Raw genomic sequence first — 18075 nt, 5'->3', positions numbered from 1 at the left:
CCTAGCCACAGCAAGATCTGGCTTTCAGGACAAACTGTCTCTGCTTATTCCCATACGCTGAGCAAACCTCTCAAGCGATCATTTCTTGCTGGGAACAAGCTCCTTTTAGAGAATTCTCAAACTAAATATTGAAAAATTAATCCTACTTCCTCAAATCTAGGATGTCATTGACTATAAGATGCTCCAATTTTTATGTGCCACGAAGAGCGAAAAAATGCTGCTAGTTGTCATTGAAACATCATCATTGGTAAGAAGCATCTTAATTCTGGAAATGCTAAAATGTGAAAAAATATATGCCTTAGAATTGATAAAGTACAAGGTGAGATTGATTCATCATATGGGATGCAGGGAAGTGGCAGGGGGTTCTGGTCTGGAGTATGTCCCCATTTGTTAGTGGTCCCTTCCCCTGTAGCACTGCAGCCTAACACCTTGGACATGGTACTGTCCAAGGACCAGAGGAAGAGCTGGGTGTGTGGAGGAAGAGGCAGATATGGCTTCTGAGGCTTTCTCAAGAGTGGAGGAACTTCTATGGCTTGGGAATGTATCTGTGGAAAGGTATTAGAAGCAGTTGGTGATTAAAAAAACCCAACCAATAGTAGGTGAGTCTAGATTTAAAACAATGCTATGAAGGATGGTTTCTCACCCTTCTTAGCCACTCTTTCTGAAGCTTAGTAAAAGCATCTTTCATTTTCAAAAGGCAGTCAATGGGAAAACAAGATTGGCTTGAAACCCAAATTTACTTTAGAGCCAAGTTTACTGAAAAGTATCTATTTTACAAAGAGAAAAAAATACCTGCAAGCTAATTCCATATCATTATTCTTATTTGAGCTAATGATAATGGAGTGTAATTTCCATTACTGATGACATTAAGATTAGTTATGTTTCGGTACATACAGCGCGGCTTCTCCTTTGTGAGGAGCATCGAAGCAGCTGCCGGGGAGGCTGAGAGCAGACTCCGCCTCGGCAGCCCTGCGCCCACATACTGGGCCTGACTTCCGGGCTGGCCTCAGGGGTCCCTGCCGGGCGTGAGGAGGGGTCCTGAACATCTCCTCCAGGGAGCTGAAGCACCATCGGCTGTTAATTTGGCTCTTTACTTATTTTTTTTAATTAATTAATTAATTTTTGGCTGCGTTGGGTCTTCATTTCTGTGTGAGGGCTTTCTCTAGTTGCAGCAAGCGGGGGCCACTCTTCATCGTGGTGCGCGGGCCTCTCACTATCGCAGCCTCTCTTGTTGCGGAGCACAGGCTCCAGACGCGCAGGCTCAGTAGTTGTGGCTCACAGGCTCCGGACGCACAAGCTCAGTAGCTGTGGCTCACAGGCCCAGTTGCTCCGCGGCATGTGGGATCTTCCCAGACCAGGGCTCGAACCTGTGTCCCCTGCATTGGCAGGCGGATTCTCAACCATTGCGCCAGCAGGGAAGCCCTTGGCTCTTTAAACCTTCTTGAGTCTCCTATTAAAAATCAACTTTCGCCACAATTTAGGGGCCTGGGAGGGAGCAGAGAAGACAGAGGAGGGCGACTGGCCGGAGGGACCGTGCCAGGTTCGATTTGGCTGAAAGCCGCGCCCCTCAAGCACCTCAGCTATTCCACGGACTTCATCTCCTTCAGCCTTTCGGAAACCCTCCTCGAGAAACTGGTTCTCCTGGTAACTGTTAAAGGTCTTTGTCTGAATGCAAAACAGTGTAATCTGTACAAACCAGCCCTGGGGATAATGATGTGGGATGTCAGCTTTGGAGGCAGATGGGGGATTCCATTTGAATTCTCCACGTGCCATTTATAAGCTCTCAGGTCTTGAATAAGTTATTTAACTTCTCTCAGCCTCTGTGTCTTCATTTGTAAGAGGAGGCAAATAATGCTTATCTTCAAGCATTTCCATGAGATAAATGAGATGATCATGTAAAATGATTAGCCCAATGCTGAGCACATAGGAAACATTCAGTAAATAAATACACAGTAACTGTAACTGGTGTTACAGTGGCAAAACAGACAGCTTATTGTTCATGTAATATGATTTAGAAGTCTTGGTAAAAGCCTGCTTTGTCCAGAAACATCTTCTAAATTGACTCCCTGAAAAGAGCACTGTTGCAGAGGGCAGTGGATTGTTTGCTGTAGTTAAGGTCACCATTATCTTGGGTTGTAGTAATGTCTCCAAAGGGGGATTTCTAGGGTGGGATATTATACGGTGCGAGTGCTGTGGCTCCAGGTGGGTATTTGCATGTGGAGTCCTGATGAAGATCAGGCAGTGTTTGTGATATAATTGCTCAGTTGGGGGATCCAGTGAGGAGAGGGTTTGGAGGCAAACCTTGGGGAGGGATGTTTGATAAGCCCAGCTGAGTGGTCTTCTCTTATGAGAAGGGGGCCACAGTCCTGAAAAGGGCTAGCTGAATTGTCAATAGTTCATATGAATGAATTTTCATGAAGTTCCTGAAACAGAAGGAAATAAAACTGTTTAATAAAACTATTTAATCTTCCTGGGCAAGAATTTCTTCGGATAGTAATGTCCTACTGTGCTATGTGGCTGAAGATGGTTTCTGTTCTTAAGAATGATGAGAACCTCGAATCCTTGTATTTATTCTTACTCGTGTATGTGCTTATCAAAAGCAAGGGTGAGTTATTAAACACTTAACCATTATCAATCAAGAGGATCTTACAGCACTACCCAGTCTTCTAAAAAAGCTTTAGTGTAATGGGACCCAACTCGGGTAAAGTTGGTCAGAGAGGGGAACTAAAAAGTTCTACATTATGGACATTGTCTGTAAGGGCTCCTGGGATAACGTGGGGGAATGGTCCTTGGTATGTATGTTTGGGGTGTCTAAGGACAGATAGGCAGCTATGTGAGATGTGTGGGCATTTGGGATGAGAAATCGATTACATTACATGGGGATTGAAGGACTGTGGTTATAAATTTTACTTATTTTGAAACTTTTCCTTGGGCTATTCTCACTAGTGAAGTGAATTTGAAGTTTGAACGTCATCCTTATGGGGAAGGGATTGTCATTTATTGAGCACATACTTGATGCCAGCTGCTACGCTATGCATTCATTCCTTATAATGGACTTGTAAGGGTGATGCTTTAGTTATCTCTCTTTTATCTTGCTTTAATATTTGCAGATGATGGACATGTAGTCCAGAAAGACTTAGTAACTTAAACAAGGTTACACAGCTGATAAATGATAGAGCCAAAATGCAGATCAACAACTATGTGATCCTGGTGCTCCTATTCTTGTGTGAGGCTGTCCAAAGGAATCTGTTCATGTCCTGAGCATTTGGCAGTTTGTTGTCCAAAATTACAGAGGCGGAGTTGGAATAGTAAATAGATGATGCTTATCATGTTGATGATGGCGATTATAATAGGCAACAGGTATTGAGTGCTTATTACGTTCCAGGCATGAGCTATCTACTTTATATATATTATCTCATTTAATTTTCTCAACAGTTCCACAAGGAAGGGACTGTTATCAGTTTTGTTTGTTTGTTTGTTTTTTAGATAAAGACTTAGTGACAAGAGCTGTGAAGTAACATGCTCAAGGTCACACAGCTAGAAAGCAGTGGAGGTCACAGCCATGTGCAAGGACTCCAGAAAGAAAGCTGACAGCTGAAGGGTCTGCCCAGCAAGGCAGTGAAGGGTACACAAGGATAGTAAAGATGAGTTTGGAGGTCTGCACAAATTTGTATATCTCATTCCTAGAGCTGTGGTTGTGAAAGCATCCAGCTCATTCCTCTGCTGTAGGTTCCCACTTTTCCTCCACTTTAAGCTATCTCTTTACTCTAAAAGCGGTGATGAAATTCTCAGATATGGGAAACAAAGAACAGTCATGGAAATTTCCTCTGGTTTTGCCCAATAAAAGTGGCAAAGCGTTGGGTTGCTTGCAGGTATTATAATCTGGGTCACCAAGCACTTCTCCACCAACCTGTCATGGGGCTGGAAATTCCCCATGAGAAATCCAGTCTTTGAGTCTTGAAGGTGTCTGGGCTTTCCTGTTGAAAGACAAACATCTTTATAGAGATGATCATGCTCTCAAATACCTTCAGGGGCAAGGTAGGTAATTCACCTTCAAAAGGGATGGGGTAAGGTGAATTGGTTGCTATGGCAACCTGGGGACTGCTTGTCCTGCCCACAAGCATTTACAACATGGCATGGCCTATAGACTACGGACTTCCTGTCAAAGGATAACCTGTCTTTTTTCTTCTTGATTGTCATAGTTCATTGCAGAGGATGTGGAGAATAAAAACTACAGAAAAGTCTTCTAATCTAAAAAAATCCAAAGCAAATAGAATCATCAATATTTTCCTCCCTCATAAGTACTATTGATATCTTGGCATATTCCCTTCATTTTTTTATTCTTTCTTCATGAATGTAAAAATCTGCTGCATCAGTGGGGTCTGCACTAAAGAAAACATTCGAACCTCTGTGAAGAAATACCTGGGGTAAAAATAAGGAGAGCGCGAGATCACATTTTAGATTGAGAATTAGCTACAAATATGACTTCAGGAGGATAAAATCTGGAAAGGCAGGTAGAAAGAGTAGAACTTAAGAAGATAAATTGGAGAGGACAAGGATGCAGATTTGCCACAGGAAAACTGGCCAGATAAGAACTTCAGCAGGAGGCTGCCAGGGAGGGACTGATGGAGACAAGGGGGCATGGAGAGCGCCTTTGGATGGGGAAGGGGGTGGAGGTGAGCTGTTAAATTAAAGGTCCTCAGAAGTCCTCTCTGTCCATTCCACCCCATCCTCCAACCAGTTTAACATAAACCAATCTGTTTCGGAAATTTAAAAAAAAAAATTAAGGAACAGGAACTCTTTTTCCAAGGAAATCTTAGGAAGAAGCCATTGACATAAACAGACTAAAGTAGTACGGCTGGTCTGGGGATCTTCTCTGGCCTCCAAACCCTGAACTCACCCAAAGGAATGTATGAAACCCCACATCTTCTCCTTCCTATGTGGCCTCCCTGAGAGAAGCACTGTCCTCCCCTCAGATCTTCTCAAACTCCTGCAAGTTGCAGATCCCAGTGACCCTCATTTCATTCTTCGGCTCCCCTCTACATTTGTTCAGCTTGATGGATCTCTTGTCGGGTTTCAGGTGCATATTGACTTTTGCAAAACTCCCAAGCCGTTCACGGAGAAAGATTGACTGATTTAGGGTAGGGGTCGGGGGAGGAGGTGTAGCTATTTCCGATGTTAGTAAACATGACAGCTTGTTGAAGATTAACAGAAAATGGTGAATAAAATCATTGGGATCTGATAAGGGATTTTTCTCTCAGACAATTAAAGACTTTTTTCTCATTATCTCCCTCCCACTCCCCCAGAAGTGGGAGATGAAAGTCATGAGGGTAACACATTATTAGTCTCATACCCTTAACAAGATAAAAGACAAAAGTTAACCTCCCACTGCCCATGCGACCTCCATGCACTGTTTTTGCCATTCTGTCTTCTTTTCAGCAGGAAATAGTTTCCTTTAATACCTCCTACCTAATCCTCAACTTTCTTTTAAACATCAGATATTGGATAGGCTGGAACCTAATTTAGGCAGTAAAGAAGTCCAGTGCTTTGTGGCCGGGACCAGCCGAGGAGAGAAATATTTTTGATACGAAAGAATAATTCATTAAAGGAGGTAATGAAGGTGATTTCAACCTTCCACAAACACATCATGGAGTGAATAAAGCTCATGGCTCTCAATTTAGGGTCATCGCTGAATGAGATGTTGTAAAAATTGAAAAAAAAAAAAATAAAACCAACTGCATAAATGGGTCAAAAATTTCAGTGGGGCTCAGTCAATCCTGACAATTTAGAATTTGACAAACAAGTGGAAGAAAAGGAGAATTCCATTAATATTATGATAAAACCCTTCTGGAATAAAGCACTGAATTTCCATGTTATCGTTTCACTCACATGTACTTATATGGTCTTAGGAAAAAATCTGACTTGGAGCTGAAATTTTGCTTATCCAGTTACAGCTCAGGGGATCTCTCTCTCACATGTTCGGCCAGAAACATAGATTGTCTCATAAACCAGCATGAACAGTATGGATAATGGAGAAATGCAGTCGTGAGAGGGCAGAGCTGCAAGATGTGGGCGTTTGTTCCTGAGAGTCAGCCCGTTAGAGTTCTTCGGGGTACCTAGTCCACAGGGGTAGAGAGGACCTGGATCCAGAGAGTATCTATCTCCCCATCTACTGGGTAGACCTGAACTGGTCTGTCCGCCAACCCTGTAGGCGGAAGAGTTTAACATGAAAAGTGGTGTATGTGGACTCTTGAGAGAGGTATCTTGGACCATTCTTCCCCCTTGCTTTCTTCATGATGGAAAAATGAAGAAATCATTCACCCATCAGAGGGGTCTCATGGGAGGTCTCACGCAGGGTCATTCAACTAACAAGGGGTAGTCATGGTGTGAAAGAGGGGAAGGGAACTGTAAGAGCATGCTACTACAGCTCCCTGTCAGATGTAAGGAAGCCCTGTCCTCACATCCCTGCTGGATGGACTTCCAACCTCTTTCTGGATATTTTTGGTGCCACGTTGCTCATTACCACATAGAGACCAGCTCCTTCTTGGGTAGCCTTGAGCCTGAGGAGTTCCCTTCCTGGACGGAGCCAACCCCTTGATGATCTGGCTTCCGTTCTCTTTAGGTAAAACACCCAACGCATCTGTTACACATGGCAGCCTTCCTGACATTATGTCTGTCACTCAGGGTCCTCTCCTTTCCAACCTAAGCCTTATAGTTTGCTCAACCCAAATGACAATATCCCAAGTCTACTGAAGCTTAGGAAAGAGGAATGGAAATCCTGTGGATTCCCCCCACCTCCTTTCTTCTCTCTCCCCACACACTATTATCCTTTTTCTGAACTATTTGAGAATGCTATAGACATTCACAATGGCGAATTTCGTAAAAACAAGAATATTCACTTACATAAACATATAATAGTTTATCAAAATCTGACAATAAACATTTATACAATACTATGGGTTAATCTAAACACTTTATTCATATTTTACCAATTGCGTCACTAACGCCTTATGTAGCAAAAGAAAAAGAAATTGTTTTCTGGTCCAGGATCTAAATTATAATTATATATCATACTGATGTGCCATGTCTTTTTAGTCTCTGTTAGCTCAATTCCTGTTGTTGTTTTTTTTTTTTTTTTTTTTGCTTTTCATGACCTTGACATTTTTGAAAAGTATAGATTGGATATTTTGCAGCATGTCCCTCATTTTGGGTTTGCTGATTTTCCTCGTAGTAACATTTAGGTTATGCATTTTGGGGCAGGAAAATCATAGAAACGATGCTGAAGCGATGCTAAAGTGATGCTAAAGTGGTGCTTAAGTGATGCTAAAGTGATGGTGTGTCTTAGGGCATCTTATCTGCTGATGTTGACTTTGGTCACTTGATTAAGGTGATATCTGCCAGTTTTCTCCACTGGAAAGTTATTATCATTCCCTTTATGATGGATTAGTATCTTGTGGGAGGTACACTGGGACATCCTCAGGCCGGTATGGCCAGCCTGTGATTGACATTGTCTTTTCCCATTGGTTTCAGAGTCTAACAGCCGCAGGGCAGTGAACAGAGGCTATGTCGCCATCTTGCTCCGGCTGCATCAGGACTGGCACAGCCATGACACGACCAATTCCTATGTGCTGATCCGCAGGGCGCTTCTGCTTTGCCTCAGGCATATTGCCAACCTCCGGTCTGGCAGGGAGGCCTTCCGGGCAGCTCAGGGCATGGAGATCCTTTTCAGCACCGCACAGGTAATCAGCATGGGGATTATCTCTGCAGCTGGATGACACCTGGGTGATTCCTGAAGGCCGTCATTTAGGACTCACCTTCACTAAAGTTGGGAAACCTCAATATGTTTCTTGCTTCCTGCTCTGGGCAGATGTTCTGGACTCAAATCCTCATTCCTTCACTCACTCATGTACTGATTGACTCATGTATTCAATACATATTAGTTGGGTACACACTGGCTAGTGCAGTGATTAAGAGTGTCGATTTTAAAGCTAGAGAACCTGGCTTCAGATCCCAGCCCTAGCACCTATAGCTGTGCAACTTTAGAAAAGTCACCCACCTTCTCTGGGACTCAAGTTTCTTCTTCTTAAAAAAAATAGAAATGATAAAATCTAGGTTTTTGCGTGGCCTGAATAAGTTAACATAGACATGTCTATGTTAGCAGCGTTCTTGCCATGACTTAACTGCTTTATGAGTGTGAGTGGTTATTGGAATAATAATTAGTTTCGGGGACCTAGTGGTAAATATGATATACGAGACCCCTGATCTTTTGAGGCAAGCATTCCACCAGAGAGTTGGACACTAAGGAAGCAAAGAATTCAGTCTGGAAGATAATTTCATATTGCTCTGTGAAATCAACAGAGGAAGGGCACAGGTCTACAGTGACTTTTACACATGCAGGGAGAAGGTCTTCTCTTAGAGAGGTCAAGTCTTCTCTGAGCAGGTGACACCTAAGCTGAGACCTGAATTATTGAAGGAGTCTGTCATGCCAAGTTTAAGAGGAAGAGCATCCCAGGCAAAGGGAGTGGCACCTATAAGGGCTGTCACTTACCTGCACCCCAGTGGAATAAGTGTCTAGGGTTTCCTGGATTTCAACCAAATAATAAATTCCTTACTTTCACTTGATTAGGGCTAATTTAAACACCATCATGCGAGGCTACCTATACGTTCTCCATGGATGATGTGAGTATCTCCCAAATACCCATCATCTGCTCATCAAACCTCTCCTGGGGCCAAGGCAGCCGTGTTTCACACATATCATGTTCCTTGCTGTCTTTGTATTAGTCAGTCTCTGCACTACTTTCATTGGTCTCGTTGCTTCTCTCTGGACACCCTCCAATTTCTCTGTACCTGAGTACATCTGAGGTAATGAAGCGGTCAACGAGAGTGCCGTTTTCCAACCACGGCATCTGTAGACTCTAACCATTTTTTTAGAAAAGCTTTTTTCCCCTTCTCTAAACAATAACATAATACTGCACTGCAAACCAATATCTAATTTTCTGTCTGCTATCGCCTCTGGGTTTCTCTCCATCATTACAGCTTTCAGAGCTTCTCGGTCATGAAATAGCTACATTTTCCATTCTATTCCTCTGGATGAGGAAGTGCTTTGAATTTTTCCAAGCTTCACCATACTTTGTAAGCCTGTGTCCCCCAAATCTCGAATCTCTCCCAGCCTTCGTGAAACTCCCTGCGTATTGCTAATGCCTAGAATCCCCCAACTCTGGCTCGTGTGCTTTAGCCAGCTCCTCTGCCCCCGCCCTCTGCATTATTGACTGTTTTTCTGATCTGTGTTAAAAAAACAAACAGACAAACAAACCAAAAAAAAAAAAAACAATTAAAAGAGCAATACAGGGAAAAGATGGTGATCCCAGAGGTACAGGTCAATGACAAGAAGAGAGTGGAGAAAATACCAAGTGAAGCACAGGCATGAAAGGGGCTGTGAGCCCAGAAGCAGGCTTTTATAAGCAGTTCCTCAGCAGGACAATAAAGACCTCAACTGCTCAATTAAGCAAATTTACAATGAGCTCCCAGCCTCCAATTACTGTTGGGAATGGAAGCAGGATGTGAGCAGAGGCAGAATCTGCACTTGGTGGCCAGGTTTCTCCTGCCTGAAAAGCTTCCCAGCACCCGGGCTGAGTGCTCTGAGCACAGATGCCCTTGCAGCTGTGCTGGAGTTAGAGCTGCCCATCCATTCTCTCCCCTCTCCTGCCAGAGAAGATGTGTGAGTCACAGGATGGCCAACTGGGGAACCTTGGATCTAGGGATGTCATTTCAGTAGCTATTGCAAATTATGCTGCTTCTACTGCTGCTGCTGCAGCTGATGGAGATGACAATGAAAATGAAGAAGAGGAGGAAGAAGAAGAAAATAAAGGAGGAAGAGGACAAGGGAATGAGATTTGTCTTGAATGCTTACTATGGCTTAGGGCTGGCATAGCAGTTTATGCAGACTTTCTGATTTCAGTATTTCGAAGGATTTGAAACTGATGTTCTTACTCAACAGTCCGTATTTCTGTCCACTGGACCAGAGGTTCTCTAAGTTAAGTGTGATCAAAGCCACCTACATGGCTGCAAGGGCCCCATCCTCAGAGTTTCTGATTCAGTAGGTCTGGGATGGTCCTGAGAAGTTGTGTTTCTAACAAATTCCTAAGTGATGTTGATACTGCTGGTCTGGGTCACACTTTGAAAACCACAGTCCTTTACTATTTTTATCGGTGCTTGTGATGTAATTGCAAGCCTACCGGGCATGAGAGTGACTGAGAAAGAACTCTCTTTGAGTCCTTCCCACAGACTTTGCCCATCATATTGTTCTTTGCCTTCCTGCTGAGGCCACTGCTTGCCATGATTCTCTCTCAATAACCCCACCTCTTTGTTTCCTGGGTCCCACAGCCTTTCCTCTGAGCATCCTTTAAACGTTCAGAGGATCAGATTGTCCATAATGCAGTGAGGCTGCTGTGTAACGTAACGGGATCTTGTTGGAGCTTTGTATGAGGAAGGAGAAAGAAGGCTGACAGTTTGGATGTAACGTTAAAAACAAACCCCTGCAAGGGTGCCCTGAAACAGTTTGAGATCGTTATCAATTTGGAGAAAGGGGTAATTGCAGGTGGAACAAACTTGTATGAAATAATCAGGTAAAGGGGCCGCTCTCTGGAGCTAGAACAGCTTCAGAGACCAAAAACATTGCTAAGATTGGTGGTTTTCAAATTTGACAGTGTGTCACAATCTCTTAGAGGGCTTGTTAATACACAGATAACTGGACCCCGCTCCTAGGGTTTCTAATCATTAGATCTGAGTAGATCTGATTCTACATTTCTACCAAGTACTCAGTTGATGTTAATGCTGCTGGTCTGGGGCCCTCACTTTGAGAACCACTAGAATAAACTCTGATAGCCTTTGAAAAAGTTGCAGCTACTGTCATATGCTCAGAAAGCATGGCAGGCCAGGTCTTGATTCATCAGGACCCTTTTTGTCCACAGGACTGATTACCCCAGCATTGTGGATCTACAGAAGGAAGGGCTGAGTCCTAAAGGGAATGTCACCCACTTGGGAATCAGGAGTTCGATACTCTGGAGGTCAGGGTAATTGGAGATCATTTACTGTTTATTCAGTCAATGTTTCCTGACATTCCGCTTTGTGAAAGGTATTGGGGTTAGGTAGGTAGTTCACAGAGGAAGGTGATTAGAGTTCCCATCCTCCTCAGGACACCTGCTGTCCTACAGGGGAAATCAGGATCACTGCAGTATAGGCAGCAAGTGGGATGCCAGAGTGGAACTGGCAAAGCCATGCAGAGGAAGGAGAGCTCTGGGTGGTCTTGGCTGACCAGAGAAGGCTTCGAGAAGGAAGTCATTGACATTTGAGTCAAAGCAGAGCGCTTGAAAAACTTGGTTTGTGCACAGAAATGCAAGGAGTTAGCCAGGAGGTACAGACTGGAGAGGAAAGCAGTGTACCACTAGTGGAACCACTAAGACATTCTGGAGAGTCAGGCAAGAGGGAAAGACCTGGACAAGAATGAACCAGAAGGTCCCAAACCAAAGGTGTTTCCATCTAAGACAGTCCTAAACTGAAGCTACACCACATCTGTTCTGGACCTTAGAATATGCCCATCTATGTTCAAAGAGCTTCTGGAGAGAGAGGAAGGAGAGGGGCCACTCTAAGACTGGCATAGAAGAGCGATCTTCAGAGCTGAAACCTGAATGACAAGAAAGAACCAGTGTTGTGAAGGTCTGATATGAGGGCTCCAGGGAGAGGGTAAAAAAGGCAAATGTGAAGGCCCTCAGGTGGTGGGGTCGGGGGTGGGGCAGAAGCATGGGCAGGAAAAGTGGGGAGAAATGATGTGAAGCTGGAGACATAGGTGGGACCAGAGTGTCTAGAGCATACTGAACCATGATAAGGAATTTGAGTTTTATTCCATCAGATTTTAAGCAGGTACAAAGAAGGGGGAAGACAGATTTGGAGAGTTTGTGAAGATCAGATCATGTAGAGTTTTCTAGAGCATGAAAAGGAATTCAGATTTTATTTTATTTTTTTAGGTTTGAAGCAGGGGAGGCAATATGATTTATGCTTTTTATTTTTCATTAAAAATTAAAAAAATTTAATAGTGGCAAAATCCATATAACATAAAATTGACCATCTTAGCCATTTTTCAGTGTACATTTCAGTAGTAAATAGCTTCACGCTCTTGTATAACTAATCTCCAAAACTTTTCATCCTGAAAAACTGAAACTCTACACCCATTCAAACTGATTTATGCTTTTCAAGGATCATTCTGGCTGCCCTTTGGAGAGGAGAGTCTCCAAGGGCACAAGAGAAGGAGGGAGAGGCAGGAGGGCAAGGGGAGGAGTCAGACTGTGGGAGCCGAGGCAGGAGATACTGATGGCTTTGGCTGGTGAGAAGCAGAGCTTAAACCCAGGACTCCTGATTCTTCCTCAGGCTCCTCTTCCACTAGAATATCTCATTTTTTTACTGTGGGGATTATTGCTAGGACTCTGCCCTGAATTAGCAGTGGTCTCCTAAGGTCCTCTTTTCATATTCTTATACGGTTTTATGACCCTAATGATGCCTCCTGGCATCCTACTAGCTAAAGCTTACAGAATGCTTACTATTAGGCACTCACCTTACCTGTAACTCATTTAATTCAGACACAACCTTATGAGAGAGGTTCTGGTATGATTTCCTCTTTACAGATAAGGAAGCGGCAGCACAGAGAGGTGTAGTAACTTGCCAGGGTTGTACAGTAATTAGCAATCGTCAGCCCAGGATTTGAATTCAGGTAGTCTTGCTCTGGGATCTGAGCTGCGTGCTCTACTCTGTCGTGCATATGTATCATGAAAGTAGGGTATTTGTCATCCCAAAGCTAACGCAAAGATGTTAAATGTGAATTGAATATTTTAAGCATTCTTGTATTTTATCATCTTTTCCAAGTAGCAGGTGGATTATTGGGAATCATGGGAAGAGTGAGCCTACAAATCTCACCTTTGCCCCCAATTCTGAGACTTTGGTCCACAGGAATCCTATTTCTTATAGTCTTGTTATTTTATGATACACAGCACAGGTGCTGACCCTGCATTTCCAGGAGCCTGAGAGTGAGTGCCTCCTTAAATTTTGTGTCCGGGACACCTCCTTGCCTCACCTTAGCCCTGGTCCCGATCTATTAACACCAGGAAAATGTTGGCAAAGGATCTAGGCATTCCTACTAACTTGGACCCAACGATCATCTTTAAATTCATAAATGTTTTCCCCTGAGTAGAGCAGACACCAGATATAACATTATCCTTAATGCCTACGTTTCTGTAGATACTAATACTCCCTCCATCCCCCAAATTCAGTTCATGGTGCGGCCCAATCAAAACAGGACGCTTGGACTTGACTCCATCCCTTCACCTGCTTTCCACCTGCACCATCCCACACCAAGTAAAACATTACACTGTTACCATCATCAAAAATAGTACCAATGGCAATCATAGACAGACCTGGCTTCCAAAATGCTGGCAGTTTTGACTGAGTTCCCTGGCTTGGACTTGGCTCACTAGCTCCTAAGGCTGAGGCTTAGAGCATTATCTCTGATCAGTCATCTACCTTACCATTCTTCATCCTCCATGCTCAGTTCTCTCTTTTTCCGATACTCATAATTTTCAGTAAGCACTTAAAACTATTTGACCAGTCCCAGCAATAAAATAGCCTCAACGAATTTATTTTCCTTGGAGAGTGTTTCCTGCTGTTGGTTCAAGATACCTGATTGGTATTATTTGAGTACATGGAAGGGGAAATAGCATTCTTTTCTGGGGGGGGCGTGCTAAGTAACATTTATTTTCCTCTTTTAATAATAGCATTTATTTATTTATTTTTAACATCTTTATTGGAGTATAATTGCTTTACGATGGTGTGTTAGTTTCTGCTTTACAACAAAGTGAATACGTATACATCTATGCCCATATCTCTTTCCTCTTATGTCTCCCTCCCTCCCACCCTCCCTATCCCACCCCTCTAGGTGGTCACAAAGCACCGAGATGATCTCCCTGTGCTATGCGGCTGCTTCCTACTAGCTATCGGTTTTGCATTTGGTAGTGTATATATGTCCATGCCACTCTCTCACTTTGTCCCAGCTTACCCTTCGCCCTCCCCATGTCTTCAAGTCCATTCTCTAGTAGGTCTGCGTCTTTATTCCCATCCTGCCCCTAGGTTCTTTGTGACCACTTTTTTTATAGATTCCATATATATGTGTTAGCGTACGGTATTTGTTTTTCTCTTTCTCACTTACTTCACTCTGTATGACAGACTCTAGGTGCATCCACCTCACTACAAATAATTTCATTTCTTTTTATGGCTGAGTAATATTCCATTGTATGTATGAGCCACATCTTCTTTATCCATTCATCGGTTGATGGACACTTAGCTTGCTTCCATGTCCTGGCTATTGTAAATAGAGCTGCAATGAACATTGTGGTACATGATTCTCTTTGAATTATGGTTTTCTCAGGGTATATACCCAGGAGTGGGATTGGTGGGTCATATGGTAGTTCTATTTTTAGTTTTTTAAGGAACCTCCATACTGTTCTCAATAGTGGCTGTATTAATTTACATTCCCACCAACAGTGCAAGAGGGCTGCCTTTTCTCCACACCCTCTCCAGCATTTATTGTTTATAGATTTTTTGATGATGGCCATTCTGACAGGAGTGAGGTGATATCTCATTGTAGTTTTGATTTGCATTTCTCTAATGATTAATGATGTTGAGCATTCTTTCATGTGTTTGTTGGCAATCTGTATATCTTCTTTGGAGAAATGTCTACTTAGGTCTCCTGCCCATTTTTGGTTGGGTTGTTTGTTTTTTTGATATTGAGCTGCAAGAGCTGCTTGTAAATTTTGGAGATTGATCCTTTGTCAGTTGCTTCATTTGCAAATATTTTCTCCCATTCTGAGGGCTGTCTTTTCGTCTTGTTTATGGTTTCCTTTGGTGTGCAAAAGCTTTTAAGTTTCGTTAGGTACCATTTGTTTATTTTTGCTTTTATTTCCATTTCTCTAGGAGGTGGGTCAAAAAGGATCTTGCTGAGATTTATGTCATAGAGTGTTTTGCCTATGTTTTCCTCTAAGAGTTTTACAGTGTCTGGCCTTACATTTAGGTCTTTAATCCATTTTGAGTTTATTTTTGGGTATGGTGTTAGGGAGTGTTCTAACTTCATTCTTTCACACATAGATGTCCTGTTTTCCTAGCATTACTTATTGCAGAGGCTGTCTTTTCTCCATTGTATATTCTGGACTCCTTTATCAAAAATAAGGTGACCATATGTGCATGGGTTTATCTCTGGGCTTTCATCCTGTTCCGTTGATTTATATTTCTGTTTTTATGCCAGTACCATACTGTCTTGATACCTGTAGCTTTGTAGTATAGTGTGAAGTCAGGGAGCCTGATTCTTCCAGATCCGTGTTTCTTTCTCAAGATTACTATGGCTATTCGGGTTTTTTTGTGTTTCCATACAAATTGTGAAATTTTTTGTTCTACTTCTGTGAAAAATGTCAGTGGTAGTTTGATAGGGATTGCACTGAATCTGTAGATTGCTTTGGATAGTATAGTCATTTTCACAATGTTGACTCTTCCAGTCCAAGAACATGGTATATCTCTCCATCTGTTTGTGTCATCTTTAATTTCTTTCATCAGTGTCTTATAGTTTTCTGCATACAGGTCTTTTGTCTCAGGTAGGTTTATTCCTAGGTGTTTTATTCTTTTTCTTGCAATGGTAAATGGGAGTGTTTCCTTAATTTCTCTTTCAGATTTTTCATTATTGTATAGGAATGCAAGAGATTTCTGTGCATTAATTTTGTATCCTACTTTACCACATTCATTGATTAGCTCTAGTAGTTTTCTGGTAACATCTTTAGGATTCTCTGTGTATAGTATCATGTCATCTGCCAACAGTGACAGTTTTACTTCTGCTTTTCCAACTTGGATTCCTTTTATTTCTTTTTCTTCTCTGAGTGCTGTGGCTAAAACTTCCAAAACTATGCTGAATAATAGTGGTGAGAGTGGGCAACCTTGTCTTGTTCTTGATCTTAGTGGAAATGGTTTCGGTTTTTCACCATTAAGGACAATGTTGGCTCTGGGTCTGTCATATATGGCCTTTATTATGTTGAGGTAAGTTCCCTCTATGCCTACTTTCTGGACAGTTTTTATCATAAATGGGTGTTGAATTTTGTCAAAAGCTTTTTCTGCGTGTATAGAGATGATCATGTGGTTTTTATTCTTCAATTTATTAATATGGTGTATCACATTGATTGATTTGCGTATATTGAAGAATCCTTGCATTAGTGGGATAAACCCCACTTGCTCATGGTGTATGATCCTTTTAATGTGCTGTTGGATTCTGTTTGCTAGTATTTTGTTGAGGATTTTTGCATCTATGTTCATCAGTGATATTGGCCTGTAGTTTTCTTTCTTTGTGACATCTTTGTCTGGTTTTGGTATCAGGGTGATGGTAGCCTTGTAGAATGAGTGTGGGAGTGTTCCTACCTTGGCTATATTTTGGAAGAGCTTGAGAAGCATAGGTGTTAACTCTTCTCTAAATGTTTGATGGAATTCGCCTATGAAGCCATCTGGTCCTGGGCTTTTGTTTGTTGGAAGATATTTAATCACAGTTTGAATTTCAGTGCTTGTTATTGGTCTGTTCATATTTTCTGTTTCTTCCTGATTCAGTCTTGGCAGGTTGTGCATTTCTAAGAATTTGTCCATTTCTTCCAGGTTGTCCATTTTATTGGCATAGAGTTGCTTGTAGTGATCTCTCATGATCATTTGTATTTCTACAGTGTCAGTTGTTACTTCTCCTTTTTCATTTCTAATTTTATTGATTTGAGTCTTCTCCCTTTTTTTCTTGATGAGTCTGGCTAATGGTTTATCAATTTTGTTTATCTTCTCAAAGAACCAGCTTTTAGTTTTATTGACCTTTGCTATTGTTTCCTTCATTTCGTTTTCTGATCTGATCTTTTTGATTTCTTTCCTTCTGCTAACTCTGGGGTTGTTTTGTTCTTCTTTCTCTAATTGCTTTAGGTGTTAGGTTAGGTGGTTTATTTGAGATGTTTCTTGTTTCTTAAGGTAGGATTGTATTGCTCTAAACTTCCCTCTTAGAACTGCTTTCGCTGCATCCCATAGGTTTTGGGTTGTCGTGTTTTCATTGTCATTTGTTTTTAGGTTCTTTTTTATTTCCTGTTTGATTTTTTCAGTGATCCCTTGTTTATTAAATAGTGTATTGTTTAGCCTCCATGTGTTTGTACTCTGTACAGATTTTTTCCTGTAATTGATATCTACTCTCATACCGTTGTGGTCGGAAAAGTTACTTGATATGATTTAAATTTTCTTAAATTTACCAAGGCTTGATTTGTGACCCAAGATGTGATCTATCCTGGAGAATGTTCCATGAGCATTTGAGAAGAAAGTGTATTCTGTTGTTTTTGGATGGAATGTCCTATAAATATCAATTGAGTCCGTCTTGTTTTATGTATCATTTAAAGCCTGTGTTTCCTTATTTATTTTCATTTTGGATGATCTGTCCATTGGTGATAGTGGGGTGTTAAAGTCCCCTACTATGATTGTGTCACTGTCCATTTCCCCTCTTATGGCTGTTAAGAATTGCCTTATGTATTGAGGTGCTCCTATGTTGGGTGCATAAATATTTACAATTTTTATATCTTCTTGTTGGATTAATCCCTTGATCATTATGTAGTGTCCTTCTTTGTCTCTTGTAATAGTTTTTGTTATAAAGTCTCTTTAGTCTGATATGAGAATTGCTACTCCAGCTTTCCTTTGACTTTCTTTTGCATGGAATATCTTTTTCCATCCCCTCAGTTTCCATCTGTATGTGACCCTAGGTCTGAAGTTGGTCTGTTGTAGACAGCATATATATGGGTCTTGTTTTTGTATCCATTCAGCCATTCTATGTCTTTTGGTTGAGCATTTAATCCATTTACATTTTAGGTAGGTATCTATATGTATGTTCCTATTACCATTTTCTTGGGATTGTTTTTGTAGGTCTTTTCCTTCTCTTGTGTTTCCTGCCTCGAGAAGTTCCTTTAGCATTTGCTGTAATGCTGGTTT

The 18075-nt window shown here is 41.9% G+C and overlaps 1 protein-coding gene across 1 annotated transcript in view; it reads left to right on the top strand.

Annotated features, from left to right (window-relative positions):
• Positions 1 to 18075, top strand: part of AGBL1 (ATP/GTP binding protein like 1) — a gene marked incomplete at its 5' end in the record, with an annotated part of 671581 nt that overhangs the window by 89529 nt on the left and 563977 nt on the right. The window contains 1 exon segment of the mRNA XM_032621686.1: positions 7531 to 7739. Coding sequence (XP_032477577.1) covers positions 7531 to 7739 — 209 coding nt within the window.

This window comes from Phocoena sinus, chromosome 2, assembly GCF_008692025.1.
Source record: "Phocoena sinus isolate mPhoSin1 chromosome 2, mPhoSin1.pri, whole genome shotgun sequence".
Lineage (NCBI taxonomy): Eukaryota > Metazoa > Chordata > Mammalia > Artiodactyla > Phocoenidae > Phocoena > Phocoena sinus.
The sequence above is the reverse complement of the archived record's forward strand: the minus strand, read 5'-3'. Positions and strand labels throughout refer to the sequence as shown.